General features: G+C 37.5%; 1 protein-coding gene across 1 annotated transcript in view; it reads right to left on the bottom strand.

Moving 5' to 3' along the window:
- Window positions 1-2,952: 2,952 nt before the first annotated feature.
- The window catches only part of LOC134572847 (cullin-4B), a 42,601-nt gene continuing 19,335 nt past the window's right edge, over window positions 2,953-26,218 (bottom strand). The window contains exons 6-21 of the mRNA XM_063432092.1: window positions 25,557-25,630; window positions 20,812-20,974; window positions 19,912-20,001; window positions 18,639-18,721; window positions 17,785-17,852; window positions 16,326-16,444; window positions 15,194-15,386; window positions 14,585-14,689; window positions 14,283-14,393; window positions 13,456-13,541; window positions 12,562-12,669; window positions 11,992-12,105; window positions 9,566-9,671; window positions 6,098-6,270; window positions 5,115-5,267; window positions 2,953-3,145 (exon numbers count right to left, since the gene is read on the bottom strand). Coding sequence (XP_063288162.1) covers window positions 3,050-3,145; window positions 5,115-5,267; window positions 6,098-6,270; window positions 9,566-9,671; window positions 11,992-12,105; window positions 12,562-12,669; window positions 13,456-13,541; window positions 14,283-14,393; window positions 14,585-14,689; window positions 15,194-15,386; window positions 16,326-16,444; window positions 17,785-17,852; window positions 18,639-18,721; window positions 19,912-20,001; window positions 20,812-20,974; window positions 25,557-25,630 — 1,842 coding nt within the window. The 3' untranslated portion in view covers window positions 2,953-3,049. The remainder of the gene's footprint in view (window positions 3,146-5,114; window positions 5,268-6,097; window positions 6,271-9,565; window positions 9,672-11,991; window positions 12,106-12,561; window positions 12,670-13,455; window positions 13,542-14,282; window positions 14,394-14,584; window positions 14,690-15,193; window positions 15,387-16,325; window positions 16,445-17,784; window positions 17,853-18,638; window positions 18,722-19,911; window positions 20,002-20,811; window positions 20,975-25,556; window positions 25,631-26,218) is intronic.

The following is a 26,218-nucleotide window of genomic DNA, read 5'->3' as shown; positions in this document are numbered from 1 at the left end:
ACAAGATCGAGCAATAAGCTTTAAAAAAAAAAAAAAAAACCCTCAAATTAAAATAGCATTGGTTACCATTGTGGAAGGCTAGTAAAAGAATAACGCAAGGTTGGAAATGTTCTAATTTCAGCAAGAAAATTCACGATAAAAACAATTAGACTGAAAACCAATTATAGTGAATCCTTTCTTCTTTATCCTGAGGCTGACCAGGATTACAGTTACACATCTAAAACATCATTGTTGCCTTTCTGTCAGAGGCAATTTAAATAGTCTATGCAGGCACAAAATTACACATTCTGCTAGTTCATTTTCTAAAGCAGTGGTTCTTAAGCCCTATGAGTCAGGGTGCAAAAATGGGTCCACATCATATTTTAACAGGTACCCACAAGTAGCAATAGGCATCTCTTGACAATAGGTCTCCTGGAGTAGCATTGCAGCAATGCAAACATCTTTGCAGGTAATTATAGGACATGAAGAATGTGCCACTGCAAAATTTTCATTTGAAGAATGGGATGTCAAGTTACTATGTACTTAATGTATGCCCTGTCAAAAAGGGATAAGAACGACTGATTTAAAACCTTTCGTTCGTGTTCTGTAAAGACTATACTGAAAAAAGAAAAACAAATCTTTCTACTTCAGCAGACCAATAAGTAACTTAATGTAGCCACAACCAGAGGGATTTTCAAGGGTTATTGGAACAAGGATTTTAAGGGGACACTATAGGCACCAAAACAACTTTTTAATGAAATAATTTCTGTGTATAGATTATGCCACTGCAAACTCACTGCTCAATTATCTGTTATTTAGGAGTTAACTCACTTTGTTTATGCATCTCTAGCCATGCCACCTCTGCATGTGAGGTACACTGTCTCCCTAAACATTTACTGTAAATAATGATTTAATGTTTAAACTTTATTGCACAGTCAGTTAATTTTAGAAGTTTGTAGCTCTGTTAATAGCATTTTAGAATCCACAGGAGTCTGTGTTTGTTTTTACAGACCTTGTCACACCTCAATGCATGTGATTTGCAGTTTTTCTAAACACAAGCTGAAAAAGAACCTAGATAGTCTAGGTTCCTGTATTGCACAGTTTGTTTAATGTAGAATTATTTTTATTTTTTTAGCTCTTGCTCTGTTAATAGCCTCCTAGACCTTGCAGGAGCCACCTGTGTGTGATTAAGGTTCAATTTATAGAGGAAACAAAAAAACTGAAGCAAAGTTAACATCTGATTGAAAATGAAACTTTTTTTTCCTGCAGGCTGTCTGAGTCACAGCCGGCTAGGCTAGGGGCATGATTTATACACAAACTGATTCATTCAGCTAAAGTTGTTTTGATGCCTATAGTGTCCCTTTAATGTTAAGCAGCAAAGGGCATTTTTCATGAGTATAAACAAAAAAAAGTTTTAACACATTAAATGAACGAAATGGTATTATTCCCGTGCTGAATTTTACAAGTGTGAAAAGTGAAAGTGATCTCTCATGTTGTAATTAGTACAGCATATCATCCGGATTTTCAATCAGAAAATAGTCTCAGACAGAACCTCACCCCATTACTTTAACGCCACATTTTGCGAAAGGAATAATACAACTTTGCAAAAAAAATTAAAAATTTAAAATAAAGAAGGCAACACTGGTAACCCTGTAACATAATTGCATTTGCTTCTGGCTCTATAAGAGCAATACAAAGGTACATCTCCTGCAAAACATACTGGGGACCAGAAGCAAATACAATGAACAGTTAAGTTATGCTTCTAGTTGATAGCTGACCTGCTTCATTCCATTTAGGTTCATAAAATGACAAAACAGAACATGTTTCCCTAATTTCTCTTTCGTTTGTTATGAAAGTTCAAATGAAAAGACAAATATGTGTCCATAACATGTAAATCCATTTTAGTCTTTGATAAAAGGCACAGAAATATGTAGAATCACCTATTATAGTGTATAATTGTCATTCTCTATAACGCCTGAGAACCTACCTACTTCATTCTAAAACCAAAACGGTCTTATTAAAAAGCCATTTAGTGGTGACCAACAAACATGTTTTAGAGTCCAGTTAATTATGTTTTAATACCAGTTTGCTCCTGAGCCCAAAAAGCATCACTGAACGACTGGCACAAATACATCAAAAGTCCCAATAAGAAGCTATACCAATTTCTAATTTAACTCCTTCAGCTGTCTTTATGCTATGTGGCTGTACCAAACCCCTACATATTTAGGATACAGCATCCATAACTCCATTTGTTATTCTGAAGCAATGCATCCAATCATCAGTCAGAAGCCAAAAAGCTAAGAAGAGCTATGGAGAATCCCTTTATGAATTCCCAGTTAATGCCAACTTGGTTAACACTAATTAGTAGCCTCCTCAAACAAACGAGAGATCATTTACGCAGTAAAAACTTGAATGTGAGAGCACACGTTGGCATTTCATCAAAAAAAAAAAAAAATTTTATATATATATATATATATATATATATATATATATATATATATATTTTTTTTTTTATTATTTATTTCAATGCCTTCTGTTTTGTTTGGATATAAGTGCCAAAAATGTCCATACTGCAGTTTCATAGCTTATTTGAGAAACACGTTGACACAAGCGAGTCTCTGATCGCATCGTTAAGATAGTTAATTTTGAAGAACAGTTTGCATGCAGCCCAAAGGCGCAGTGGGGAAATGAATTTGTCTCACCAAATGTGCCATATTCCTGTTTAAATAGTCTTCACTTTGTAAAGTGGATAAAAACATGGAAAATAATACTCTGGCAGGTGCTGTGCACACCATTCAAAACATGCAGAGTTCAACAGCATTCTTTTAAAATGTAAAATGTACTCTTTAAATGGGCGTATGAAATCATTGAATTAATCTGCTCATGTATTTCTTCTTTAGGCAGTTTGCATTCTGTTATGTTCGATGTATCGATGTAAAAACAAAAGAAAAAACAAAAAGGAAAAATGTTAACTTAATGGGACCAGAAGGCTATTTTATTATCCACTAGTAACCCAGTGAGCTGGAGCCCATAAAATAAGATAAAACGAAAAAAAAAAAAGCTGATATTTCTATGCCACATAATTGTACTGATTTGGATTTTCTTTGTCTCTTTCCATGTAGTCCCTGTCTATTAAGGATTCTATTCTTTTCTTCAAATCCGCAGGCTATAAAAAGAAGAGGAAAAAAAAAAAAAGTTCAAATATTCACTATTTATTGACAAGCCTGCACTCCCCCCCACCCAAACAAATTAACACATTTAAATCCTAGGTACTTTCATCACTGCATGACGGGTATCCAACAATATTATTAAGGAATTCGGCACTGAAAGGGTTTATTAATATTGGTTACATAAGATACCCCGAACAAAGCTGGATAATATCCAGTTCAACACTTATCCAGTCAGACTATATTACTAGGGTATACATATCAAATAGATCCAAGATATCTTTGTTCAACACCTTTCGTCGGTTTTATTACTTATCCTGTCACAATCTGGTCATAATGATATACAGAATTTTCATTACAGTACTAGATTTTTATTGACACTCATAGAGACACTTGACACCAGCTATCAATTCGTCATAAGATAAAGTACAATGCTTTTAGGCACGCTAAGTGTTAATAGACATTGGCAATGACGTCAGAACTATAGCAGCGTGATTGGTAGATACTGCTAAGCTCATTAGCATAATGAGCGTTCAGCAGTCTGGCGCCCAAAGTGATTATCACGCTCGCTTCTGATAGATCCAACCTTAATAAGTAGCTAGCTGCACACATATAAATCGAGACCAGAGGTCAGTCTCCCTTCAGCCCCTGACGAAGGTGCATCATTGTAAGCACCGAAACGCGCGTCGGGCTCCTTTCCGCTTTTCATTCTTTTCACTTGGGCACTCTGTCACTATGTGCAGGTAACCAACAACCTAAGTATGGTTCTGCACATTAGTACACTTTAATGTCTTATTATCTGTCCACCTCTATAACTGGTCATCACTTCTATGTGAAGGTTAATTTACTTTTCAGGCTGAAGCTACATAGTTCTGCAAACAATATAACCTTATTTTAGATTGCTACAGTCAGATACACTGCAACTGTGAGGGATGTAATTAATCCCAATTAGGTGTTCTTACTGAACGTTATATAGATGTCTGTAGCAGCTATGGTAACTACAAGCCTGTTACGCTACCTATAATAGTTGAACATTGGTTTTCTGAGGACGTCTAGGCTCAGTCTTATACTTCTATAAGAGACACAGCTAGCCACTCAGGAATATATCAACTTTTCATGTCTAGTTCAGTGACCAGCCGCCTAGTTCTTTAAGACAATTAGTGCCGTATATCAAGATACTGTATTCTCTGAGCTTCTAGACTTGACCCTATTTTATAACATTAAAGTCTGTAGTCTGTCGCAATTCAGAGACTCAGTAGTTAGCACTTCAATTACTAGGATATTTAGAGGTGTGCCATTTTTGTTTTTTTTTGTTTTTTACCACTACCATTGGATATCTATGCTGTACTATTATTTACTCTTTATTAATTTAAGATTATTTTGAAGATCCTATTTAAATAGTCCAGGTCATACTCCCTACATCTGGTTATTTTATCCAGATGGTCCGAGTAATTTTTTAATTTACCTTTAAAGAGTTACTCATCACCGGAATCCTGGCAAGTTCATGACATTTCTAATTCAGTTACTAGGAGTGAATTTCTACTCATCAGGGTCAGATTTTCACTAGCCAGTGGATAGTGGAGAGTGGAGAGTGGAAATTTTGAGCTCAGTTTCTATGAAACACATTTGTATTTATAGTGAAGAGGAGGACTTGGTGACTTGGGAGTAGCGCCTTAATAAAGTTTCTGATGGTATACTATACAAAGACAGGAGGACAAGGAAAACCAATATAGTATAGTATGTAAAAACTCTTGAATCAGAATATTCATAATACACTATATTAGTTTTCCTTGCCCTCTGGTCTTCTTGTTACATATACTATCCAAACTCCTCCCTCTTCACTACCTGATTCTTCTTCCGGACAGAGACACTCCAGACTGGGTTGTCTGAGCTGCCTTACCGATACTTCCAATATCTTTTCAAGGGCTGAACCCCACTCTTTGCTGTTTTCTACATATGTATTTATACCTTCACTGGGAACTTAAGCTGGTTGTACACCTCCGAAACCAGGAGATTGTGAGTAAGGGTCTTCCTCATCTTCATTATTCGAACAATTGCAGCATCAATTTGGTACTGCCTATCTTGAAATACTCTCTCTGTAGTGCTTGCTTGCTCCTCCACCTTAAACAAAAACACACCGAAAGAGAAAAGGTAGGAAATAGTCATGAAATGGTTTAAGGCATTTCAATGTCAAAAAGGGATAAAATATAAATTGAGAAATGAATTCAGGCATCTTGGATCAATCCTTTAGATAATTCACTTTGAATTGGTCTTCTTCAATTCAATGCAAAATTGCATGATACCAACACATAGATATAAAGATATCAAAAGAGCTATTTTGTTTAAAAATTATTTTCCGTTATTACCAATTGTGTGAGGTCCCATATAATTATGTTTATATAAAGGCAACATATATTGCAGCATACATTTAAATATATGATATAGTCTGATATACTGAAAAAAATGTAAAGTAGACTCTACAAATTTAAAGTCTAATGGAAGTAAGGAGATGGCCAAGTCAATATGCACATTGTTCCATGCATGTACTCTTTTTGTGGGCTACTAGAATAAGATGTAGAGAATTAAAGAAATTGTTATATGTTGTTTTGTAATATTATGAAAATATGAAATTAAAATGAAATAAGAATCAAAAAAGGTAAATTTAATTTCTCAGTGAAGAGTAATTACTTTCATTACAACGTGGAAAAAGCATTTTGGTGAAATACATGTAGATGGCTGCAAAGAGGATGAATGGTATTCTATTTACTTTTACAATTCCCTGAAATACCAGGCTTTAAGAGCTTTTCTTCAAACATCTCATATCACAAATGGGGATATGCCAACTCAGACATCAAAGAAAACAATGCTGCAATGTGTAAAACTCCCTCTCTCATGCATCATTGCTTGTTCAATGGCAATACACATGCTGATTTTTAAAAATAAAAACATACCGTTTCCTTCATCTGAATTTGATTAATTCTTATTCTGAAAAGCTGATGTCTGAAATCATCATTAAATGTGAATTTGTCTCCATCATCTACATCTTTACTTTTAGGGTACTTGACAAGAACTCTAGCTCTTCCACATGCCAAGGACTGAAGTGTTCTTCTTAATTCACTGTCCTCTGAGGAAAAGGAAACATGTTTCATAAAAGATTAGATTTAAAGATATACTTGCAACACCAAAACAACTTTACACACAAAAAACTGCTTCATTAAGCTATAGATCATGCCCCTGCTTTCTCCCTGTTCAATCACGCGTGTTTCGATTTATGCAGTCCTAGCCATACATCCTCTGGCAGTAACTGACACAGCTTGCATGAAAATAATGGTTTTATTTCAATCAGATGTTACTTACTTTAAAAGTTTTTACCTCCTGCTCGCTAAATTTACATTTATTTATATATAGAAGGCACCTGCAGGGTCTAGCAAGTTATTAACAGAGCAGGAGATAAGAAATTGTAAAATAAACAGAATTTGCAATAAAGGAAGTGTAAACATTAGATGTCTCTTTACAGGAAGTGTTTAGGAAGGCTGTGCAAGTCACATGCAGCAGTGAGGTGTGACCAGGGCTGCATGAACAAAGTGATTTAACTCCTTAATGACAGTGAATTGAGCAGAGAGACAGCAGTGGCATGATCTATACATCAAAACTGCTTCTTTAAGCTAAAGTTGTTTTGGTGACTATAATGTCTCTTTAATGAAGCAGTTTTGGTGTATAGATCAGGTCACTGCAGTCTAACTTTTCAATTATCTGTAATTTAGGAGATAAATCACTTTTGTTTTTGTTTATGCAACCCTAGCCACACCTCCCCTGGCTGTGACTCACACACTCTGCGTGAAAGAAAAGGTTTTCATTTTCAATCAGATGTTAACTTATTGTATACTTTTTTTTTTTTTTTTTTTTTAATTCTTTATTTTTGTTGTGTGAAGAGATGAACAATATGCTTGCAGCACCACGACAGCGCTAACAAGCAGTGCATTATCGTACAGAAATATACAGAGTCATGGTATGAGATAGTCACACACATTTTTTTTTTTTGAACAAGAGAGAACATGCTGATATATGGTTCACTTGTAACTTATAGAGAGGGCTCATTAGGTAATTACTGCATACATTTTTAAGTTAGCTTGTGTAGTCACAGGTTTCTTCAACGTGTCTTACGTAATAATACAACAGGCTTATCGGAACATGTCAGGAGTATATGAGGCGGTATCCTATACTATAAACTGTGGATGGTTATAACAAAATAAATAGAAGAAATAAACATGAGAATTAAACATGAGAATTGCCAGGCAGGCAGGTATGTCATCGTTATGTTAATAGGTGACAAGCTATTTGGGAGCATGGCTGATGCGTGCAGTAAGGCGCTATGCAAATGTGAGATGAATATTGTGAGATTGCTAAACAATTAACAAGGATAAACAGTGGATGTTTCGTGAAAGTTCTATGTAGTCGGAAAGTCTCTGTTCAGTGTGGTTAAGACAGTGTCTATTGTTTTAGAGGCTTTGGGCTTGTACCTCTATGTGTCCCAGTCAGTGAGTTCTCTGTCAGCCGATACCCAGCGCTTTAAAGGGTGTTGGAAGTGTTGGAGAGTCCTGCTGAGGCAAAGCAAGGTGATAATATTAACTAATAAAAATAATGTGATGTACAGGAAAGAATGTCGATATGACTTGTCAGTCAGCTGATATGTGTGCCACTGAAAACGAAGCCGGGGTGATTGATGCAGGCAGGGGGTAACGTAACTCCGTGATGCCAGGCAGCAAGGTTGTCCTTCAGCCTACACCTCGCAGCGGTTCTGGCGGCTTTGAAGGATAGTCCTTCCTTGAGGCAGACAGGGTGCCATAATCTTCCACCTCGGGACCCGACCGGAGACACAGGTACTCCTGACAGGTAGCTCGGTGTGGGGGTAGGTGCCGAGTTTCTTCTGCTGCTCGTGGAGCTCGGGCTATGGCTAGAGCCATCACGCTGCATCTGTGGGTCCCTCTGCTGTATGCGATAGGACTCGGGGCCTCCCCTTGGGTGCGGTGAGTGATCGGGAGTGGGTGGGGGCGGTTGGTACCTTGGTGCCCTCGTGGGGTCGTCCCTGTGGCTGCGGGTGTCTGGAGCGGGCCCTTGCTTGATTTCTGCAGTGGGATTGCGCTGTACGGGTGAGGTACACGCTTTCCTCTCCGGCGCCATTTTTTCTTTGTTGTGCGTTTCGCTGGCTCAGCTCCCCGCCGTGGAGGGTCAGGGGGTGACTGTCGAGGAGGATGGTTTGAGCTGGGTGGACGAGTATCGTTTAGTTGCAGTACCTGTTCGAGTTTCAACCAGAAGTCCATGAAGATGCGGTCCAGATTGGACTCAGAGACGGGCCTGGTCCCCTGATTGCCTGGGGAACTCGTGTTCTCCGCCATTGTGGGTGGGCCCTTCGTCTCTCCGGTCGTTCTCACCGGCATAAGCGCTGTGTTGGGGGGGACCCCCTGGGGTGGACCGGGATCACCCCCACCGGTCCAAGGGGGGGGGTTGCGGGGTGCCCGTTCGTAGCTTGTAGTCTCCGGATGGCTCCAGGTTGGGAGGTCGGCCGCCTCTCCCGCCCGGCACATACCAAGCCGCATGCCCTCGCGGGTATATTCTGTTGCCCAACGTCCTCTCACGGGCCGCTTTATCGGTTCACCGTGGGAACTTGGAGGTGGTAAGTCGCTTGGGGTCTCGTGTGGTGAGTTAAAGAGTGCCTTTGTAGCCATTTTTCCGATTTTCACCATTGTATACGTTTTTATCTCCTGCTCTGTAAATTAAACTCTCACACAGTAAGCTCCTGATGGCCCTAAAAGGCCATTAGAGCAGGAGATAAGAAATTCTAAATTAAACAAACTCTTTACAGGAAATGTGTAGGGAGACTGTAGGTCACATGCAGAGGTCGTGTGGCTAGAGTTGCATAAACAAAATGATTTAAGTCCTAAATGGCAGATAACTGAGCATTAAGGCTGCATAATCATGATCTATACACCAAGACCACTCCATTAAAAGGAACACTATAGTGTTTAACATACAAAAGTGTATCCCTAATGATATAGTGTCACTATGCACTAAACAAAAAAAATAAAATCTTTAATCACTTACTTACTCCTCCTCCGATGCCGGCAATCCAAGGAATCTAATGCAAAAGCACGGCGAGCACTATGCGCTCATTAGGCCTTTCCTATAGGAAAGCATTGAGTAATTGAGACAGCCAGTAGAAGCAGTCTTAACCCTTTAATGTAAACATTGCAATTTCTCTGAAACTGCAATGTTTACATTGCAGGGTTAAGGGGGCAGGGACACTGCATCCAGACCACTTCAATTAGATAAACTACTATGGGTGCCTATAGATCCCTTTAAGATAAAGTTATTTAGGTGCACATAGCATAAGATTAGCTTAACACAAACTCATCTCTTACCAATGCCAGTTGCTTGTCTAATCTCTTCAAAACTGAATTCTTCTCCCTCGTTAAACATAAGCAGCACAAGAGTTTGAAAGAGTGAAACTTGGAGTTCTTTTCTGCCCTAGATAAAAGAAGAATGAAGAAGTCAGGTGAAAAGCAACGTTGTGCTACAGTGTCATTTCACTATTTATACACTGTAGTAAAAAAAAATAATTCAAATCACATGCTGCATTCTTAAAATTAAATGGTGTAGCACAGGTCCCTTTAATGGTACAGGAATGAATGTGTGAAACATTTTATGTGTAAACAAAGACTGCATCACATGATCAAAAGATCGGACACCAGAGAGATAAGAATTTCATGTTTGTTATATGTCGATTTTGAAATTTTGTCTAAAAACTAATAATTTTAGGGAGGACAGCTTGTTCAAAGGGACACTACAAACTGCAAAAATACTGAAGAAGAAAATGTTAAAAGGACATTTGAAGGAACAGATCCACTAAAGCTCATTAAATAGTTTATGGTGCTAGGAATCTTTGGTGCTACAACTCATTTTCTGTAAAAGCACTTTAGACCAATTTGACAAAAACTGGTGCTCCTCCAGGTGCCCAAAGATCATAACGCTGACCTAATCTATAACAGCCCATCCAAAATTGGAAAGATTATGGAGGGTAATTCAGATATGTATCATATTTGTTGTGTTAACCTTACCAAGGTCAAATCAAGGAATAAAACAAAGCATATATAAGTTTATCTTCAGTGGAATAAGGAGACTTGGTAACATGAGAATCATCTAGACTGGAGTCTGTCAAAAATACTAATTATGTCCCTCTTTCGAAATAATAGACAGTTGTTGTATAGCAAGAGGCTGAAGGAACTGTAAAACCATTGTTAGATGGATTGAAAACAGGATACAAATGCAGACAAGATTTATTAGCATTATAACTGGCTTCCTTTCTGCACAGATTATCCACTTGTATACATCTGGCAAGGGCAGGTTACAATTCGAAAAAGCCAAATAATTATTTATTTTGCTTTAACATTCACTGCAATTGTCTCTAAAGACTGTGGAATGGACATCCTAGCAAAATAAAATATTGATTGGACCGTACCAAAGTCGGTAAAGAGAAAAAAAAATTCATATAATGCTTGTAAGAATAAAGAATTTACATTTCTCATCTTTTTTTTTTTTTTTTTTTAATTCTTTATTTTGGTTTGTGCATTGCAAAAGTGGTGAGCCACCATGGCTCATACAAGTGTAACCTGTGGCATACACCAAAATACAACTTGCAACGTATAACAGGCATCACGTATGAGCACATTTCAGTTTTGTGGAATATAAACAATAAAGAACAATTGCGTTTGTCAACACATCTCCGTATACCCTCAGCACAGTAGCTACAGTAGGATTATTTCGCTTTCTCCGGATCCCAACGCTAGCTGTGCCGTACCCTCCTACTTCCCTTACCACCTTAACCCTCCTACTTCCCGTTATGTTTGGAACATATAGCCATATTGCCCTCCAGGGAATCTAAGACCCATCCCTTGCGAGTTAGTCGGTTCCCTGGATACCTCACCAGGCTCATGCCTTGTTCGTATTGGTTAGAGCTCTTTTTTGGCTATAGTGTCCGGTTTGTAATCCTGCAAGTGACTGGGATGTGGTTTTTTAAGAAGGCCCTTGTGTGTTGGTGAGGAGGGAGATGTAGTACATTTCTCATCTTAAAAGCCTCAGCTTAACAGTTGGTAGAGTAGATGCATTTACTCCTTCAGTTTCACAAACCAGAACAGAGTTTTTAAACAAGCTTCTGTTCCTGCATTGCAGTCTGTATGTGTATTCCACCAAAATGACAGGCAGTTAGCCCAGTGCACAGTCTGTGAACCCCCACTGCTGAGAGGAAATAGATAATAAAATAACACGGAGGGTGGGGGTAATAGGAGTTGCTGCCAGTCTTAATAGAAAATGAAATAAAAATAGGTATGAAAATTATTTTTTTTACCTACAAGGTGTTTTCCAAAGAGGAGGTACATGTCACAAACTTAGATGACACAAAGCCCCATTTGGATCATAACATTTTTCAAAAATATGGGATAATGAATGCAGAAGGATTTAGCATATCAAAAATCAAAGCAACAAAATTGCAGGCTCCTGCTTTCTTTCCTCTAGGCTGATGACAAGTATCTATAGTATACTATGGCATGGACTTTGAATTTCCAGTCAGAAATCCTATGTTTTCATTATTTTAGAGCTTGCATTAAATGTCTACTAGAAGACCCATTTACTTTTGTATTTTAATACCCATTTAAAACTTGAAGAAAAACAAAAGGAACAGAATTTAGGTTAAGTGTGCTCATTATTGGTTTTTGATTCAGGGGTCACATAAGAGAAAAGCTGTATGAGAGCTAGTTGTTAGTATGCCCCTTCATTTTTACGAGGAACTTACCTCGTTAAACTCTGCTTTTAGAACACATTGTCCTAGTGTTGATTGCCACTGTAGCTTTCTTCCACTGTGCTTCCCCAGATAAAAAGTCTTAAATATTTCCTGGAATTTCACCATCTAAAATTATGAAGGATAGAAAGGGCATAGAGCTATTTTACAACATCGAAACCATTACTATATGATTATATGTGGCAAAAGGCAAATTATACAAACATGAAAGCAGCTTTACTGATTGCCAAACAATTCATTGGGTTGTATTTATAGACATTTGATGGAAACAGTGAGAAAGATCCTTTGTACTTTTCACAAAGATCACTTAAGCAGTACTTAACTTCTTGTTGATGAATATGCTTGATTCTCAATTCAATGTTTTCAGCCATTATTTCCCTTTCTCGCTTGATGCACACAAGGTAATTATTTTTAAAGATACAGTTTGGGATTTCAGCAGAGTTGTGTATTATACACACTTAATTATACAAGTTTATGACTTGGCTCAATAGGGTCTTTATGATTTTGAAAACGGAAAAGAAACACCTTTTTTCTGCAAGTGTTGATTTAAACACACACACTTACTTCAGCTGGTAGGTGAACTTCCATAGGCACATACGTTGGCCAGTAACCCATCGTAAGAATATTTACAGTCAGCTCCATGTTGCCAGGGACATTCTGGTTTTGCATATACTGAAAAAGAAACATTTAATTAAATGCACATCTTTTTGTATAGAATAAGTAAGGGATGTTCCCAAGCAGCTGGAGACACTTTGTTCTGCACGCTACAGATTCCACGTTTATCTGTTCACATTGAGTACAAAGATCATTTGCACACTGGGAAAATATATTTTATTTTAGCTTCAATTTGGAAGAATTCAATTACTATGTTGATGGTGTATATGGAATAAAGTGTTGAAGGTTTGGTCATTACTAAGGGCGTATTACCCACAAAGCCATATTTTTAAGTTCCATTTCCTTATGTTGACTTTTAGCTTTTATGTGGTGAGGAGGAAGGCAGAGGAACAGGTTAGTGTTAGGAATACATCTTTGCAGTGGCGAACTAATGGGGGCGGGGCACTATTTAACGATGCTGAGGAGCAAGAAGAAAGTGGAGACGCCCGGTGGCAGCGCATAACGCCACATCACGTGCTACTTCTGTCCACCTGGGAAGGGGATTTTGGAAAGTGGGGAAGAACATTCAAAAAAATGGTGGGTATTTTTTACATTTTAAAGTGTGTGTGTTGGGGTGAAGGGGGTGGTTTCTAAACACAGGATCTGCACCGTGTGTGCCAAATGCTCTAGATATGCCCATGCATCTTTGTATTTCTAACACGAAAGTGTTCCTTTAAGAATTTACATTGTGCCCTAATTTGCAATGCAATGGGGAAAATGAATGTTTGCTTTCGCCATTACAGCAGTTAGCACTACTTAATGAAAAGCAATATTTTGTATGAAATTCACAAATGAAAAATGTACCTGTTTAAAGTGAACCATAATGTCCTTTGATAGTTCCATGTCTTTAAACATTCCCTCGAGCTTGCTGGTAAAGGCAGCCCCACATTCTGGAAAACACATTTTGATTCTCAATTAAAATGGCACAACTAATATTCAACTAGAGACAGGTAAAATAAAGCATGTTTCTTGAAAATTTTTAATAGCATTTCACCATGTGTAATCTCCACATTGGCATACATAACTGTCAAAATCATGTGTCATGTAAAAATATATAGCCCCATATGCTTTTGTTAGGCACCTAGGTCTGTATAACACATGCCCAGAATCAAATAAAATTTGATGACAGATCTCAAAAAGGAATCAGAATATGTTCCTTTTTTCTTCTTGAGTTTGCACATCTCCACACTCGTGAGAGACATGGGAAAATAGTTTCCTGATAGAGCTGATTGTACACTAGTAGGAGCCGTTTGGTAAAATTTGCTCCTTAAAGTTCAACAACCCCCCTGTTAGTTCAAACATGTAAACAAAACTAAAACGTGCACAGTAATATCAAAGTACGCTTCACTTAATCTACACAATGCGTTTTGTGGATAACCGTTATTAGAGCAGTTGGACTTTATTCATTAAACCAAAGTTAGCACAAATAAATGTTAGAAAATCAGGTTTGTCATCTTATAACGGATTCACTGGATTAAAATTACATGATTTGACGTTCATTCATCAGGGTACAAATATGCCATAGTGCCAAGACTGGAAGTTTTATCACCAATTACTTGACCGTTAACATGCAATGTAATGTAAAAACTAAATCTGAAACACATTATACCACAAATTAAACTCATACATACCATGCTTGAGTTTGGAAAGCATAGATTTTTCAGCATCGACGGAAGCACTTTTTCCAACCAACAGTCGCTTTGCCAAGTCTTTTTTGTAGAACGCCTCAAATACATCTTTGCCTGCACAAATTACAAAATAAAAGTTGACCAAATACAGTTTTTAGAGTGCTCAATAAGGCTCAATGTATATTGGACATGAGTTACGGAAAAATATATCTCTTAAAAATTTTCACTTAATAAACTAATGTTAGTATGCATTATGGAACAGTACACATATCAGAACAGAAGTTTGTATTGTTGTCATCACATACCATAAATGAACCTAAAGATTATCATAATTTTATCCAGCATCTTCTCAAGCTCTTCATCTGTTGCTTCTTTGTTTCCCGTCCGAAGTTTTGAATCCACATATTTTGCTATATAAAAAAAAAAATAATATATATATTTTTTTTTATTAAAAAGTAAAAACAAATTGTACACTTTGAGTATGCATGCATATAACACACACACAAATAGAAATCTTGTAATTTCACTGTGTCAATCAATTAAAGGCATTTAAAAAAATTAAATGCATGTGCTGCAGCTATCCACAAAGACTAGGAAGTTCAAGGCAGGTATGTTAAATTTATGGATTTAATATATTTTGTAATATTTCAGCATGGGACTAACACCATTTATACAAAATGGAAGACAATCCTGTATAGTGAAAGGTTTTTGACCAATTGCTGGACCAGGAACTTGACGCCTAACAACCATCCCCATCCCCCCAAATAAAAATTACTGTTTAGCGAACAAGTTCTGTGGTTTAGATTAAAATTAAAATGCATAGCAGGTATAGGATGTGTGACTTCCAAGCAAAAATCTAATTTGTTAAACATGGTTGCAACAGAAAGTTCATTTATATATTTGTTTTAATTTACCTATGAGTTCAGCTGGTTTGTTTGGTCTTTTATTGATGAAGGTTTCAAATGCTTCTTTCATGGCATTAACAAACTTCTCATTCTTTATAAAGCAGACATCAATCACATGGTCAACTTTGTCTTTAAAATCTAGCAGCTCTTGAACCATTGTTTTGTCTTTTTCAGGATTAATCACAATAGTGCTGCCAAAAGCCTGTAAAATAATCAGAATTGCAGTTGAATCCACTGGAACAACGTTTCTGTTTGAAAATTCTACACATGGCACAAAAAAGCAACAAATAGAGAGTACAACACTGGAATTTCAAATCTGGCAAGGAGTAGTTTATTGAGGCATAAAAAGAGCAGAATTATGTCATCACCTAACAAATTCTTTACGGCTAGATACACTGATGCAATAATCAATGAAGATAAATATATATATTATATATGAATAAATTAAATTTGGCTGCACTCAGTCTTATGAATGGATAATTTCCTTAATTAAATGGTCATAATTTCCAAAGAGGAGAGATTGACATTTTTGTCCCCAACAGGGACATTCATCAGGATTAAAAAACAGCAAGAATACTTCCACAAATGAACCGGTTCACTCGCACCGCACCATGGGTAAGTCTATTCACGAATTATTTCTCGGTTATATATTTGTGGAAGTATTCTTGCTGTTTTTCAATCCTGATGAAAGTCCCTGTTAGGGACGGAAACATCAATCTCACCTCTTTAGAAATTATGGCCATTCAATAAAGGAAATAATCCATTCAAAAGACCGTGATTGTAGCCAAATTTTATTTTACTGCAAAAAAATAGCATTTTGCATTTCTTTTAAAAATACAAATATACCGTAATCTTTTACAGAAAGAAAGAAAAAACCCAAGAAACATTGCATTGATTGACACAGAACATCTGTTCAGTATATGCATATGGCATGTGTGAGCAGATCAATGAAGGTTCCATGGATTTTCCATAGACTCATTTTGTACTTTTGCACAATTCAATGAGATGAAGTGGTCTAGGTGCCTATAGTGTCCCTTTAACTTTAGTAATACATGAGGTTGAGTTTCTTCTACTATTAATATCATGTTCACTATGAATCCCTAATTTTCAAACAAACAAAAAAAAATAAAAAATAACATACCTTTATGTATTCAATCCAGTGCTGCAGAAGAACTTGCACACCCCCGCGGACTCGACTGAACAACTGGTATAACAATGAGAGGTCCTGAATTCGATTTTCGTCAAGAAGGTGATTTAACCCTTTGGAAACAAGAAGAAATAAGGATCTTGTTACTTTCAGGTTGATGTAGCAATAGGTGTCAAAAAAGAAGCACAATTCTAAAATAAATACCGTATATACTCTAGTATAAGTCAAGTTTTTCGGCACATTTTTTGTGCTGAAAACCCCCAACTCTACTTATACTCGAGTTAATGTCTGTTTTATGGCACTTTACATTGCCATAATACAGACAGGGGGCTGTGGGGGCTGCAAAGAGCGTTTACTTGCCTCTCCTGCAGCTCCTGTCAGCTCCCTCCTCCTCCGCGCCGGTCCGGTCAGCTCCCTCTGCAAGTCCCAGTGTAAGTCTCGCGAGAGCCGCGGGGTCATAGTGCGGCCGCGAGACTTACACTGGGAGCTGACCGGACCGGCGCGGAGGAGAAGGGAGCTGACAGGAGCGGTAAGTAAACGCTCTGCCAGCCCCCTCCTACACAGTGCACACCACTGGACCACCAGGGAGTGAGAGCCCCCCTCCCTGGACAGCTAACAAGCAGGGAGGAGGGACGAAAAAATTTATAAAAATTTAAATAATAAAATATTACTACTAATAAAAAAAATAATAAAATGAAAAAAATATTAATATAACAAAAAAAAAAAAAAATAATATTGAATTATAATTAAAAAAAAAAAAAAAAATGCCCACCCCCCACCAAGGCTCTGCATCACACTCTGCATCACACACACACACACACACACACACTGCATTCATTATATATACACACTGTAAATAAATATTCAATTAATATGATTTTGGGGGGATATATTTTATTTAGAAATTTACCAGTAGCTGCTGCATTTCCCACCCTAGTCTTATACTCGAGTCAATAAGTTTTCCCAGTTTTTTGGGGTAAAATTAGGGGCCTCGGCTTATATCCGGGTCGGCTTATACTCGAGTATATACGGTAGTCACTTTTACTGCCAGAACACCAAACACATATCATACATTTTGATTATGAACAAAACAATTACACCTATTTTATTTCTAAATTTTATTAGATACAGCAAATACCAAAACATTGTCATCAAAGCTGGTTAATGAAGCATTGCAATAACTGCAATATAATAAAAGTACAATGCCAAATTCAAAATTTCATTGTTTTGATTTAAGGCATTCAATTTTTATATTCCATTCAAATAATAATCATTCAAATAGGGTATCTATAAAGCACACACCAAAAAAACAAAACAACAAAAAAAAAAAATAGCAAGCATTCTTTTCATCTAATCCAAAAATAAGGTTTCAACCCAGGATTTTACATAGTATTATGGATACATAGGATGTATTATGCTATGGATTGTGATGAAAACATAAAAAAACAATTACCTTTTTGAAGAGTTGCAGTTAAATGTTCACCCAGTAGCTGCTTTTCTACTGTAGCAATTAATGGCTTCCTAACGCAACAAGACAAAAATAAAGTCATCCTTTTGTATAAAATTGAGCTCGGTGAGATCTAGCAAGCAGAAATACTACTTGTAATCAAAGTTACAAAAATTGTTACGATATGAATATAACACGAAAGAACCAAACTTTCAAAAGTTTAATATTTGCAGAGTCTGTTTTTTCTCCCCCATACTGTAGAGCAGCTCACTATTTCCTTATTGAGGCTGGCTGAAATTATTTTGTAGTTTTCTTAATAATAAAGTATACTTGGAATATAGCAGGTTCTGAAACTGTATTGCAGCTTTCCAATAACTAATATCGCTTTTGCCAAGTTTTGTGCCTCACCGACACTTCAGAGTCAACATAATCTTTCCCTTGCTGTACAATCCCAGTCACAAATTTTAAATTAATATATATTGTTTTTAAAATGAATTGGGTGTTATTTTCTCCATAATTATGTTGCTGTCGTAACCTTACAATGTAAACCTGCCAGGAGTTTAAATTCAAGCAGTGAATATTTGGGGTACATCTCTAAACCATCTTTTATTGTCTGTTTTCTGCACCAGTAACAAAATATGTTCTTCTTCAGAGACACATACCTCTATAGATATCAACAGTCAATTGCTAATGGTTTCTGGAATATATAAAATCTATTTTAAGTGAAGCTTGATCAATTGAATCTCTGGGATGGTTGCTTACATTTTTCTGCAGTTTATACTTAAAGAAAATATTGGTCCCCTTTTAACTTTACAAGCAATTCCTAAAATGTATATTAAACCCCCAAACAGAAAACTTACTGTGTGCTTTGATCTAAATATGTGATGACTCTATCTGCTTCCTCTTCTAAACGCTTGTTCACATGATGAAGATATTCTGGGACCTGTATCACATGAAAGTAAGAACAACCTTTACATTTGGAAATTAACTGCATATGATTACATAGTGTGTTACCAAACTAGAAATTGTTAAAGGGGCATGCATCACCCTATAGCGTTAAAACCACCATCTAGACCCCCTGGTCTCCTCTTGCCTCTCTAAATATAGTAAAATCTTACTTGTATTCATGTCTGCAGCTGCTGCCTCTGTCCCTGATCTGCCTGCTTGGCTGTCATCTTCTGAAGTGACTCTCTGAGCCAATCACAATGCTTTCCCATAGGATTGGCTGAGACGGTCAAGGAGGCAGATCCAGCACAAGCCAAACACAGCCCTGGTCAATCAGCATCTCCCTTTATAGTGTACAGCACTGCCCCCAGGAAGCACCTCTAGTAGCCATCTAAAGAGTGACCAGTGAAGGTAAACCTAGGCTGTAATGTAAATACTGCATTTTCTCTGAAAAGACAGTGTTTACTGCAAAAAGTATGAAGGGAATGATTCTACTCAGCAGAACAAATACAATACGCTGTAGTTGTTCTGGTGACTATAGTAGTTAACGTTTCCGTTCCCAATTGGAACTTTCCTCAGGACAACATCATGTTGTGAGCAAAGTTCCAATTGGGAACTGAAATATTAACTATTTTGGATACTCCTAAATAAAAGAAGATGTATTGGAAATCCTAGAGTGCAGGTATTTGTTTGGATGATGCATGTTTGTACGCAATATATATTTATTCATATTTTTACTTTTTTATAATTGGCATATCCAGCACTGCTGGCTATAGATTCCCTTTCAAGAGTTACTCAAACAGCAAAATAAATGATGTTTTCATATAACATGATTTTTGGTTAGAGTAAAGCTTACTGTGCTTGTCTGCCTCCCCGAATTAAAAAACTAAAGTCAAAAAACTTACCTTGGCTCCAACGGCGAGGCCATGTTCTCAGCTAGCCCAATGAAGAGAAGTAGGGGGAGGATGGTTTTAGAGGAGGACATGGGCGGCAGAAGAAGCATATATTACAACTGGTCTTTTAAAGAAATGTTACCAATGTTCTGGAAGTGTTGCTGGGCATAGGGTATGAAAGCCTGTGCATCTTTTCTACATCTAAAATTCTGATGCAGTATTAAAAAGGACTCCACAATTTACAAAAAAAAAAAAAAAGTGACACTGAAACTGAAAGGAGGATGGATTTACACACCTCTCTTTCTTGCATTAGTCTCTGGCCTTCAGCTGCATACAGGCGATTTGTCTCTTCTAGGAACCTGTGCTCAAATGAATCCTGATAAATCTGAGGGGAAAAACAAAAACATCCACACAAATTGCAGTGAAAAAGAGCATAGCTGCACATGAAAGCAAAATAAAGCTCTCCCTTTATATTATATCTCAGTGTCGTTAAGTTGTCCATCTGCATTTATACGATAAGTTGCACTATAAAAAGGAAGTGTCTAAAGAAGATAGGTTTTAACCAGTACCTTGCACCACAGGATTAAAGGACTTAGGGTGCCTCGTGATCTATTTGGCTAAACACACAATCAATAGGAAGAGGTATTTATTAACTGTATAAATCATTACAAAGGGAAGGGCAACTTCCAATTCTAGAATTTTCCATTTTACCGGTAAAACATCCGTATCATAATTGGATAAAACCTCTGATGGTCCCTACACCGCAGTGGGGACAAGCCTTTATTTTGGAACAAGCAGCAATTGAGTTGCTTCCATGTGCTGAAAGCTTAGCCATCTTCAGACTTAACGAAAATTCTATTGAGCCATTACTATAGAGCTGCCACTTCCTTATGAGGGAACACATGATCAAGGTTCCACTGAGAACTTAATAGTGTTCAATTTCCTCTTACTAATGGCAAGAGGGTGAGTGGAGATTAACTAGTCAAAACAACTTAAAAAAAAAAAAAAAAAAAAAAATATCTGTAGGGTAAACACTACCTTGAAGAAACAAAAAAAAATAAAAATTGTGAATTTATATAACATAATATTTTCTAGATTGGAAACAATACAGTTTATAGAGTGTTGAACCAGATGTAGGATACATTTCTAACTCAATACACATTAAAATAGTTAAGAAAAAGTAGGTCAAGCTTACTTGCAAATCAGATAGCATACTAAGGAGACTTCGTAACAAACTTCTATCAATGGCTTCTCCGTTTCTTTCCCTCTCAATCAATAGAAGAATTCCATCAATGGTCTTGGTTTGAACTTTTTGATCGCTGATTATATGGTTTCTGAACAGTTCTAGACCCATATCCCTACAAAAAAAAAAAAAAATTTTTTTTTTTAAACTCATTAGTGAAAGGACTGTAGCAAAAAATAAATACAAAAACAGCATTTATTTGTATAGCAGATTTGAAAAAAGCCATGGTCTGATGTTTGTGAGTGTTACACATATGCAACTCCCACTCCTTTGTCACACCTTACTCTTGCCCCTCTTTAATATGACTAGCCATGCTTGGGAACACTTCTACATGTATGGCAAGCCTCACCCATGACACGGTCTTCCCTGCTTTATTGCCAGAACAACAGCACTACAATGGGGGTAATTCCAGCAAGTACAGTGCATGCCTTATTTGTGAAGAATATATGAATATATGTCCTCTATTTTTCATTTTACAAACCAAAAAGTGCAGGTTTTAGTAGAAATTGGCACTTTTACACATTAACCTTGTTACATCCCATGGCTGTCAATCAGGCAGCAGCTTCTGTAACTTACTGGTTGTTTAGCTCAGCAGAGCTAAAGTCAAGAGACCATAACTTGCGCAGCAAGCTCAAGCACCTGCCTTGCAAAGGAGTTCTCATTGAGCTGCATTGGGAAGTCTGTGATTGGGATCTGCAGCTGTTGTAAGTGGCTTACAGATGTACGCCCAATGCATAAAAACGCATACATCTTTTTTATTAAGTGAATATCTACGCAGTGGAGTGTCCATTTAATACAACACTGTACAAAATACAAAAGTACTTTGACAAATGCAGAGTAATTAAAATCCCCCATAAGGATGTTGATGACCAGCTTACCAGGCACCATAACACATACCATTTCCTTTAATTTTGTTTGGAACATATTATATGCATTCTTTTTAAGTTAAATGGCTGTATGGGTGTTTTTTTTTTTTTTTTAATCAACTGCAATAATCTCTCCAAAGTACCATAGCAATTATGTTTACTTGTGGTTTATTTGAATCATAGTGGTAATTTTATTTTGCAAACTACGAACTATGAATTAGCTGTCTAAGAACATCATTATTTTTGTTCACCTAATAATGGTTCAAATTTCCCTGTATCCGACATGGATTCTGATAGGCAACTTCCTTCCATCATAGCTAAAGACACTCCATTAAATGCAAGTATTATCCAATTCACCAATTATACCCAGAAAGACTTATGGATAAATTGTAGAAATGCACATTTTTTGTAATCAGTTTTTTGAGTGCTGAATTCATGTGATTAAATAATTCAGGTTTCTTCTTCTCTGTCAAATTGGGAGACTTATAATGTATTCACATGATGCACAAGGTTAAAAGTCACTTTTTTTGTATTATTAAGGTTTATCAAAAAACAGAAAAGGGATGGGAGAATAATTAGAGTATCTCTGGGCTAAAGGGGTAGGGCATGCACCCAAATCGTGAATAAACGTTCGAGGAGAGAAATGGTTGAATAATAAAACTTAACTTTTAATATAGCAATATGTAAAAGGGTTATAGTATAACCACTAGGTGGTAGTAGAGTATGGCCACACAAGAAAAAAATGTAATAATTAGGCACAATGATACCGAGTGATCTATTAACAATATATACAGTGCTAGAAAAGCAAACTAAAATATTTGTACATGTATACATATATGCCAGTGGTAGCCAGAGCTGAGTGGCAAAACTATGGGTAATATGTGTCCTGTAATACACAAAGTATACTCTGTCGCTAATATCAAAAGAATACAACGTAATATCCTAGTTGCTATTCTGTGCCAGGGGGAACCCTTGGCTTAACAGTGCTCGGTCTCTGTCTAACAGCTTCTGGGATATATAAAGAAAAGTCCAAAGAAGGACTAATATTGCAAAATAACCAGTAAAAGACTAATACAATACAGTTAGCAAAGGTAATGGTGGTAGGAATGGTAAGCTGGCAATTCTAATCATTAAATGGATACTATAGGCATAAAAAGAAGTTAAGGTAATTGAAGCAGTTTTGTTGTATAGATCATGCCTCTGCAGTCTTACTGCTCAATTCTCTGCCAGTTAGGAGTTACTTCACTTTGTTTATACATCATGGCTTGACAAGTTTGTTTGGAATCTAGGAGCCAGCGAGAAAAGTTAGGAGTCAGAGAAATCAATGCCAAAAATACAATTCTTAAAGGGACACTGTAGTCACCAGAACCACTACAGCTTAATGTAGTTGTTCTGAAGTCTATATGCTGTCCCTGAACGCTTTTCAATGTAAACACAGAGTTTTCAGACAAAAGGCAGTGTTTACATTGCTGCCTGGTCACACCTCTAGCGACAGTCACAGAGACGGCCTCTAGAGGTGTGTCCTGGTTCAGTGCTTCGCACTGTGCAGCACCTACGTTATTGTTCCCTATTGGGATGCATTGATGCAATGCATCTCTATGAGAAGTTAAATTGGCGCAGTGGCATTTTGCCGTGCATGCGCAATAGTTTCGCAGTGCTTTCCTGTGGGTGAAGCATGGATTGGCTGAGATAGTCAAGATTGAGGATCTCAGCCATGGAGGTGGGGCCAGCTGTGGAGTCACCAGCACAGCATGGGAAAAATGGTGAGTAAAAACACTTTTCCTGTGTGATTGGAGGGAACACACACTCACTGACCGACACATAGACATACACACTCACAGACACACTCATTCACTCACAGATAACTACTCACAAATAACCACTCTTTATTTTCATTTAAATCCATCCAGTTTCCCTACCTCTCGGAGAGCTGGAGTGGATAGGCATTCCCTACGGTCCAGTGTGGTTGCTGTCATCTCCCTACTTAGTTCCCTCTCACGCACTGTTTAGTGAGCCGGGGAGTGACGTCATAACCCGGCTCCTGGCATCACTACAAGATGCACAAGGGGGCAAAGCAGGGAGATTACAGATCCTTTCCTCGCCGTGGCAACTCAGCTCTCCATTAGCCAGCAAGCCGTCCATCTCCCTACCTTAGATCTCAATGAGCCAGCCACCCCTCTCCCTTATTCAGCCGCCTGCCTCAGCCCTTCGTGATCTGATTGCCCGCCTCTGTTCACAGGCAGCCGGTCACTTTGGGGGCTGAACAGGCTCACAAATCTCAACCTGGGATTTGTCAGACCCTGTTATACATCCCTAGTCACACTTCCCTGCATGTAAATTGTACAGCTTTCCTAAACAAAAACTGAAAAAGAACCTTGATTTTCTAGGTGCCTGTAAAGCAAAGTTTATTTAATATAGAAACTGATCTCTTGCTCGGTTAATAGCCCTCAAGACCTTGCAAGGAGCAGCCTGTGTGTGATTAAGGCTCAATTTACAGAGCAGGAGATTAAAAAAGGCTACAGTCTACGTCTACAGTAAATTAGCATCTGATTGAAAGGCAGGCTGTGTGAGTCACGGAAAGGGGAGGTATGGCTAGAGCTGCAGCAAATGTAGAGAAGTCCCTGGTGCAAGAAAAAATATTTGGGCCCTTCCAGAACCAGGGCGGTCAAAAGACATCTGTTGTACATCTTCCACGATGCATTTTCAGCTGGGAATCTACCATTTGCACATTTTTGCAGGGATTTCATTTGTGAGCAGTTTTTGTCTGTTTGAATGTAAGCATGTTTATGTATGGAGTATGTGTGTCAACTTATAGGTCTATTTGTTGTGCTGGCATTTAAATGCAATTATGGGTTTGAATGTATTGTTGCCACTTGAAAGTAGTGGTGTTCTTGTGTGTAATGCGCTTAAATGCCAGCGTGTGTTTGTATGTAGAATTGTGTTTGAATTCTGAGACATGCATCAAAACACACAGATACAAACATATACCTACAAAGAGACAGATTTGTATGTCTCTTTGTAGGTATATGTTTGTATCTGTGTGTTTCCCAAACAGAGACACACACACAGATACAAACATATACATACACATGTTGCAATTTACCTATTGTTAACCACCCCTCTGCTTCCATACTTTCTGAGTCCAGGGGTGGCTGATTCAGAGGGAGTCTCAGGCTGTCCAGGCTCTCTGTTTGAAATGCTCTCCCTCCTACCAGTCCACGCAGACTGCAAGCTGGGAGGAAGTGACAGGTAATCGCTTCCTCCCAGCATAGACAGCAGATATTACAGAGGACCAGTCGTGCTGCCAAACTGCTGCAGCAAGCAACTGAGCCCGTGAGGAGACCTGCCTGCCTATCGGGTTTGTCCTAAGTGTATGGGCTACCTGATGGGCCCACAACACCTGCAGACCTCGGTACAGCTGCTACAGCGGTATTTCCGCCCATGGGTTGTATGGACAGAAACATAAGTAATTTAACTCCTAAATGGCATACAACTGAGCAGGGAGACCATAGGGACATGAACTATAAACCAAAACTGCAACATTAACAAAGTTGTCTTGATACCTATAGTATCCCTAAAATGGACAAAAAAGGTAAAATAAGCATCAATCAAACCAGCTAAGCATAAATCAAACCAGCTACACAGAGATATTATAAATGTATCATGACGTACAACATTGTTCATTAGAAGATAAGTAAGAGAGGTTTATTTTTTATCAGAATGTCTGTTTAGTTTAATCCTATACATGCACATATTTTAAATGGAGTGGTAAAAAAATAAAATAAAAATTTAAAAAAATAAGCCACTTTATTGCAATCAACCTTTACTCACCAAATTGATGGCAGCATTGAATTTTGCAAGACGTACGTTCGATCCAAAAATAAAAATATACTTCTAATCATAATCTTGAAGAAAGAAAAGAAAAAGGGAAAAGAGGTTTTTAATAAATAGAGGACATAACTGCATACACAACGCTTAAATGTGCTTTTTTTTTAAATTCGTACATGTATCATGATTCTGATATCACATGACTGCTACTATTCCATATCAACTGCATTGGATTAAAAAAAAGAGGCCTAAAACAAAGTCAAATATCAATGACTTGCTCATCAAGTAAATTGGTTAAGCATAAATAAGTATATCTACCCTCTGCTAAGCCTCCACATATCAAGCAGGGATGTCACTTTAGGGATCTTTGAAAAAATATACAAAGCGTACCCAAAAAGGTTTTGCCGCTTTTGCGTAATATGTGGCAATGTATGGAGCTGTACTTATCACATTCTGCCATTTACCAACAGGCAATGCGGATGTGCATGTTTGCACACAACCAGCAATAAATACATATGACATTTTAACTGTGGTTTTCCAAGACCATCTATAGACTTGTATATTACTCTGCCATTATATCTCTGTAACCACCCCAAGAGTGCTAACATACAAGGGAACATATCAAATTGTCAAAAAAAAAAAAAAAATGAAGAAACTCCATTAGT

Source organism: Pelobates fuscus, chromosome 9, assembly GCF_036172605.1.
Source record: "Pelobates fuscus isolate aPelFus1 chromosome 9, aPelFus1.pri, whole genome shotgun sequence".
Classification (NCBI taxonomy): Eukaryota; Metazoa; Chordata; class Amphibia; order Anura; family Pelobatidae; genus Pelobates; species Pelobates fuscus.
This window is presented reverse-complemented; position numbering and strand designations above follow the sequence as displayed.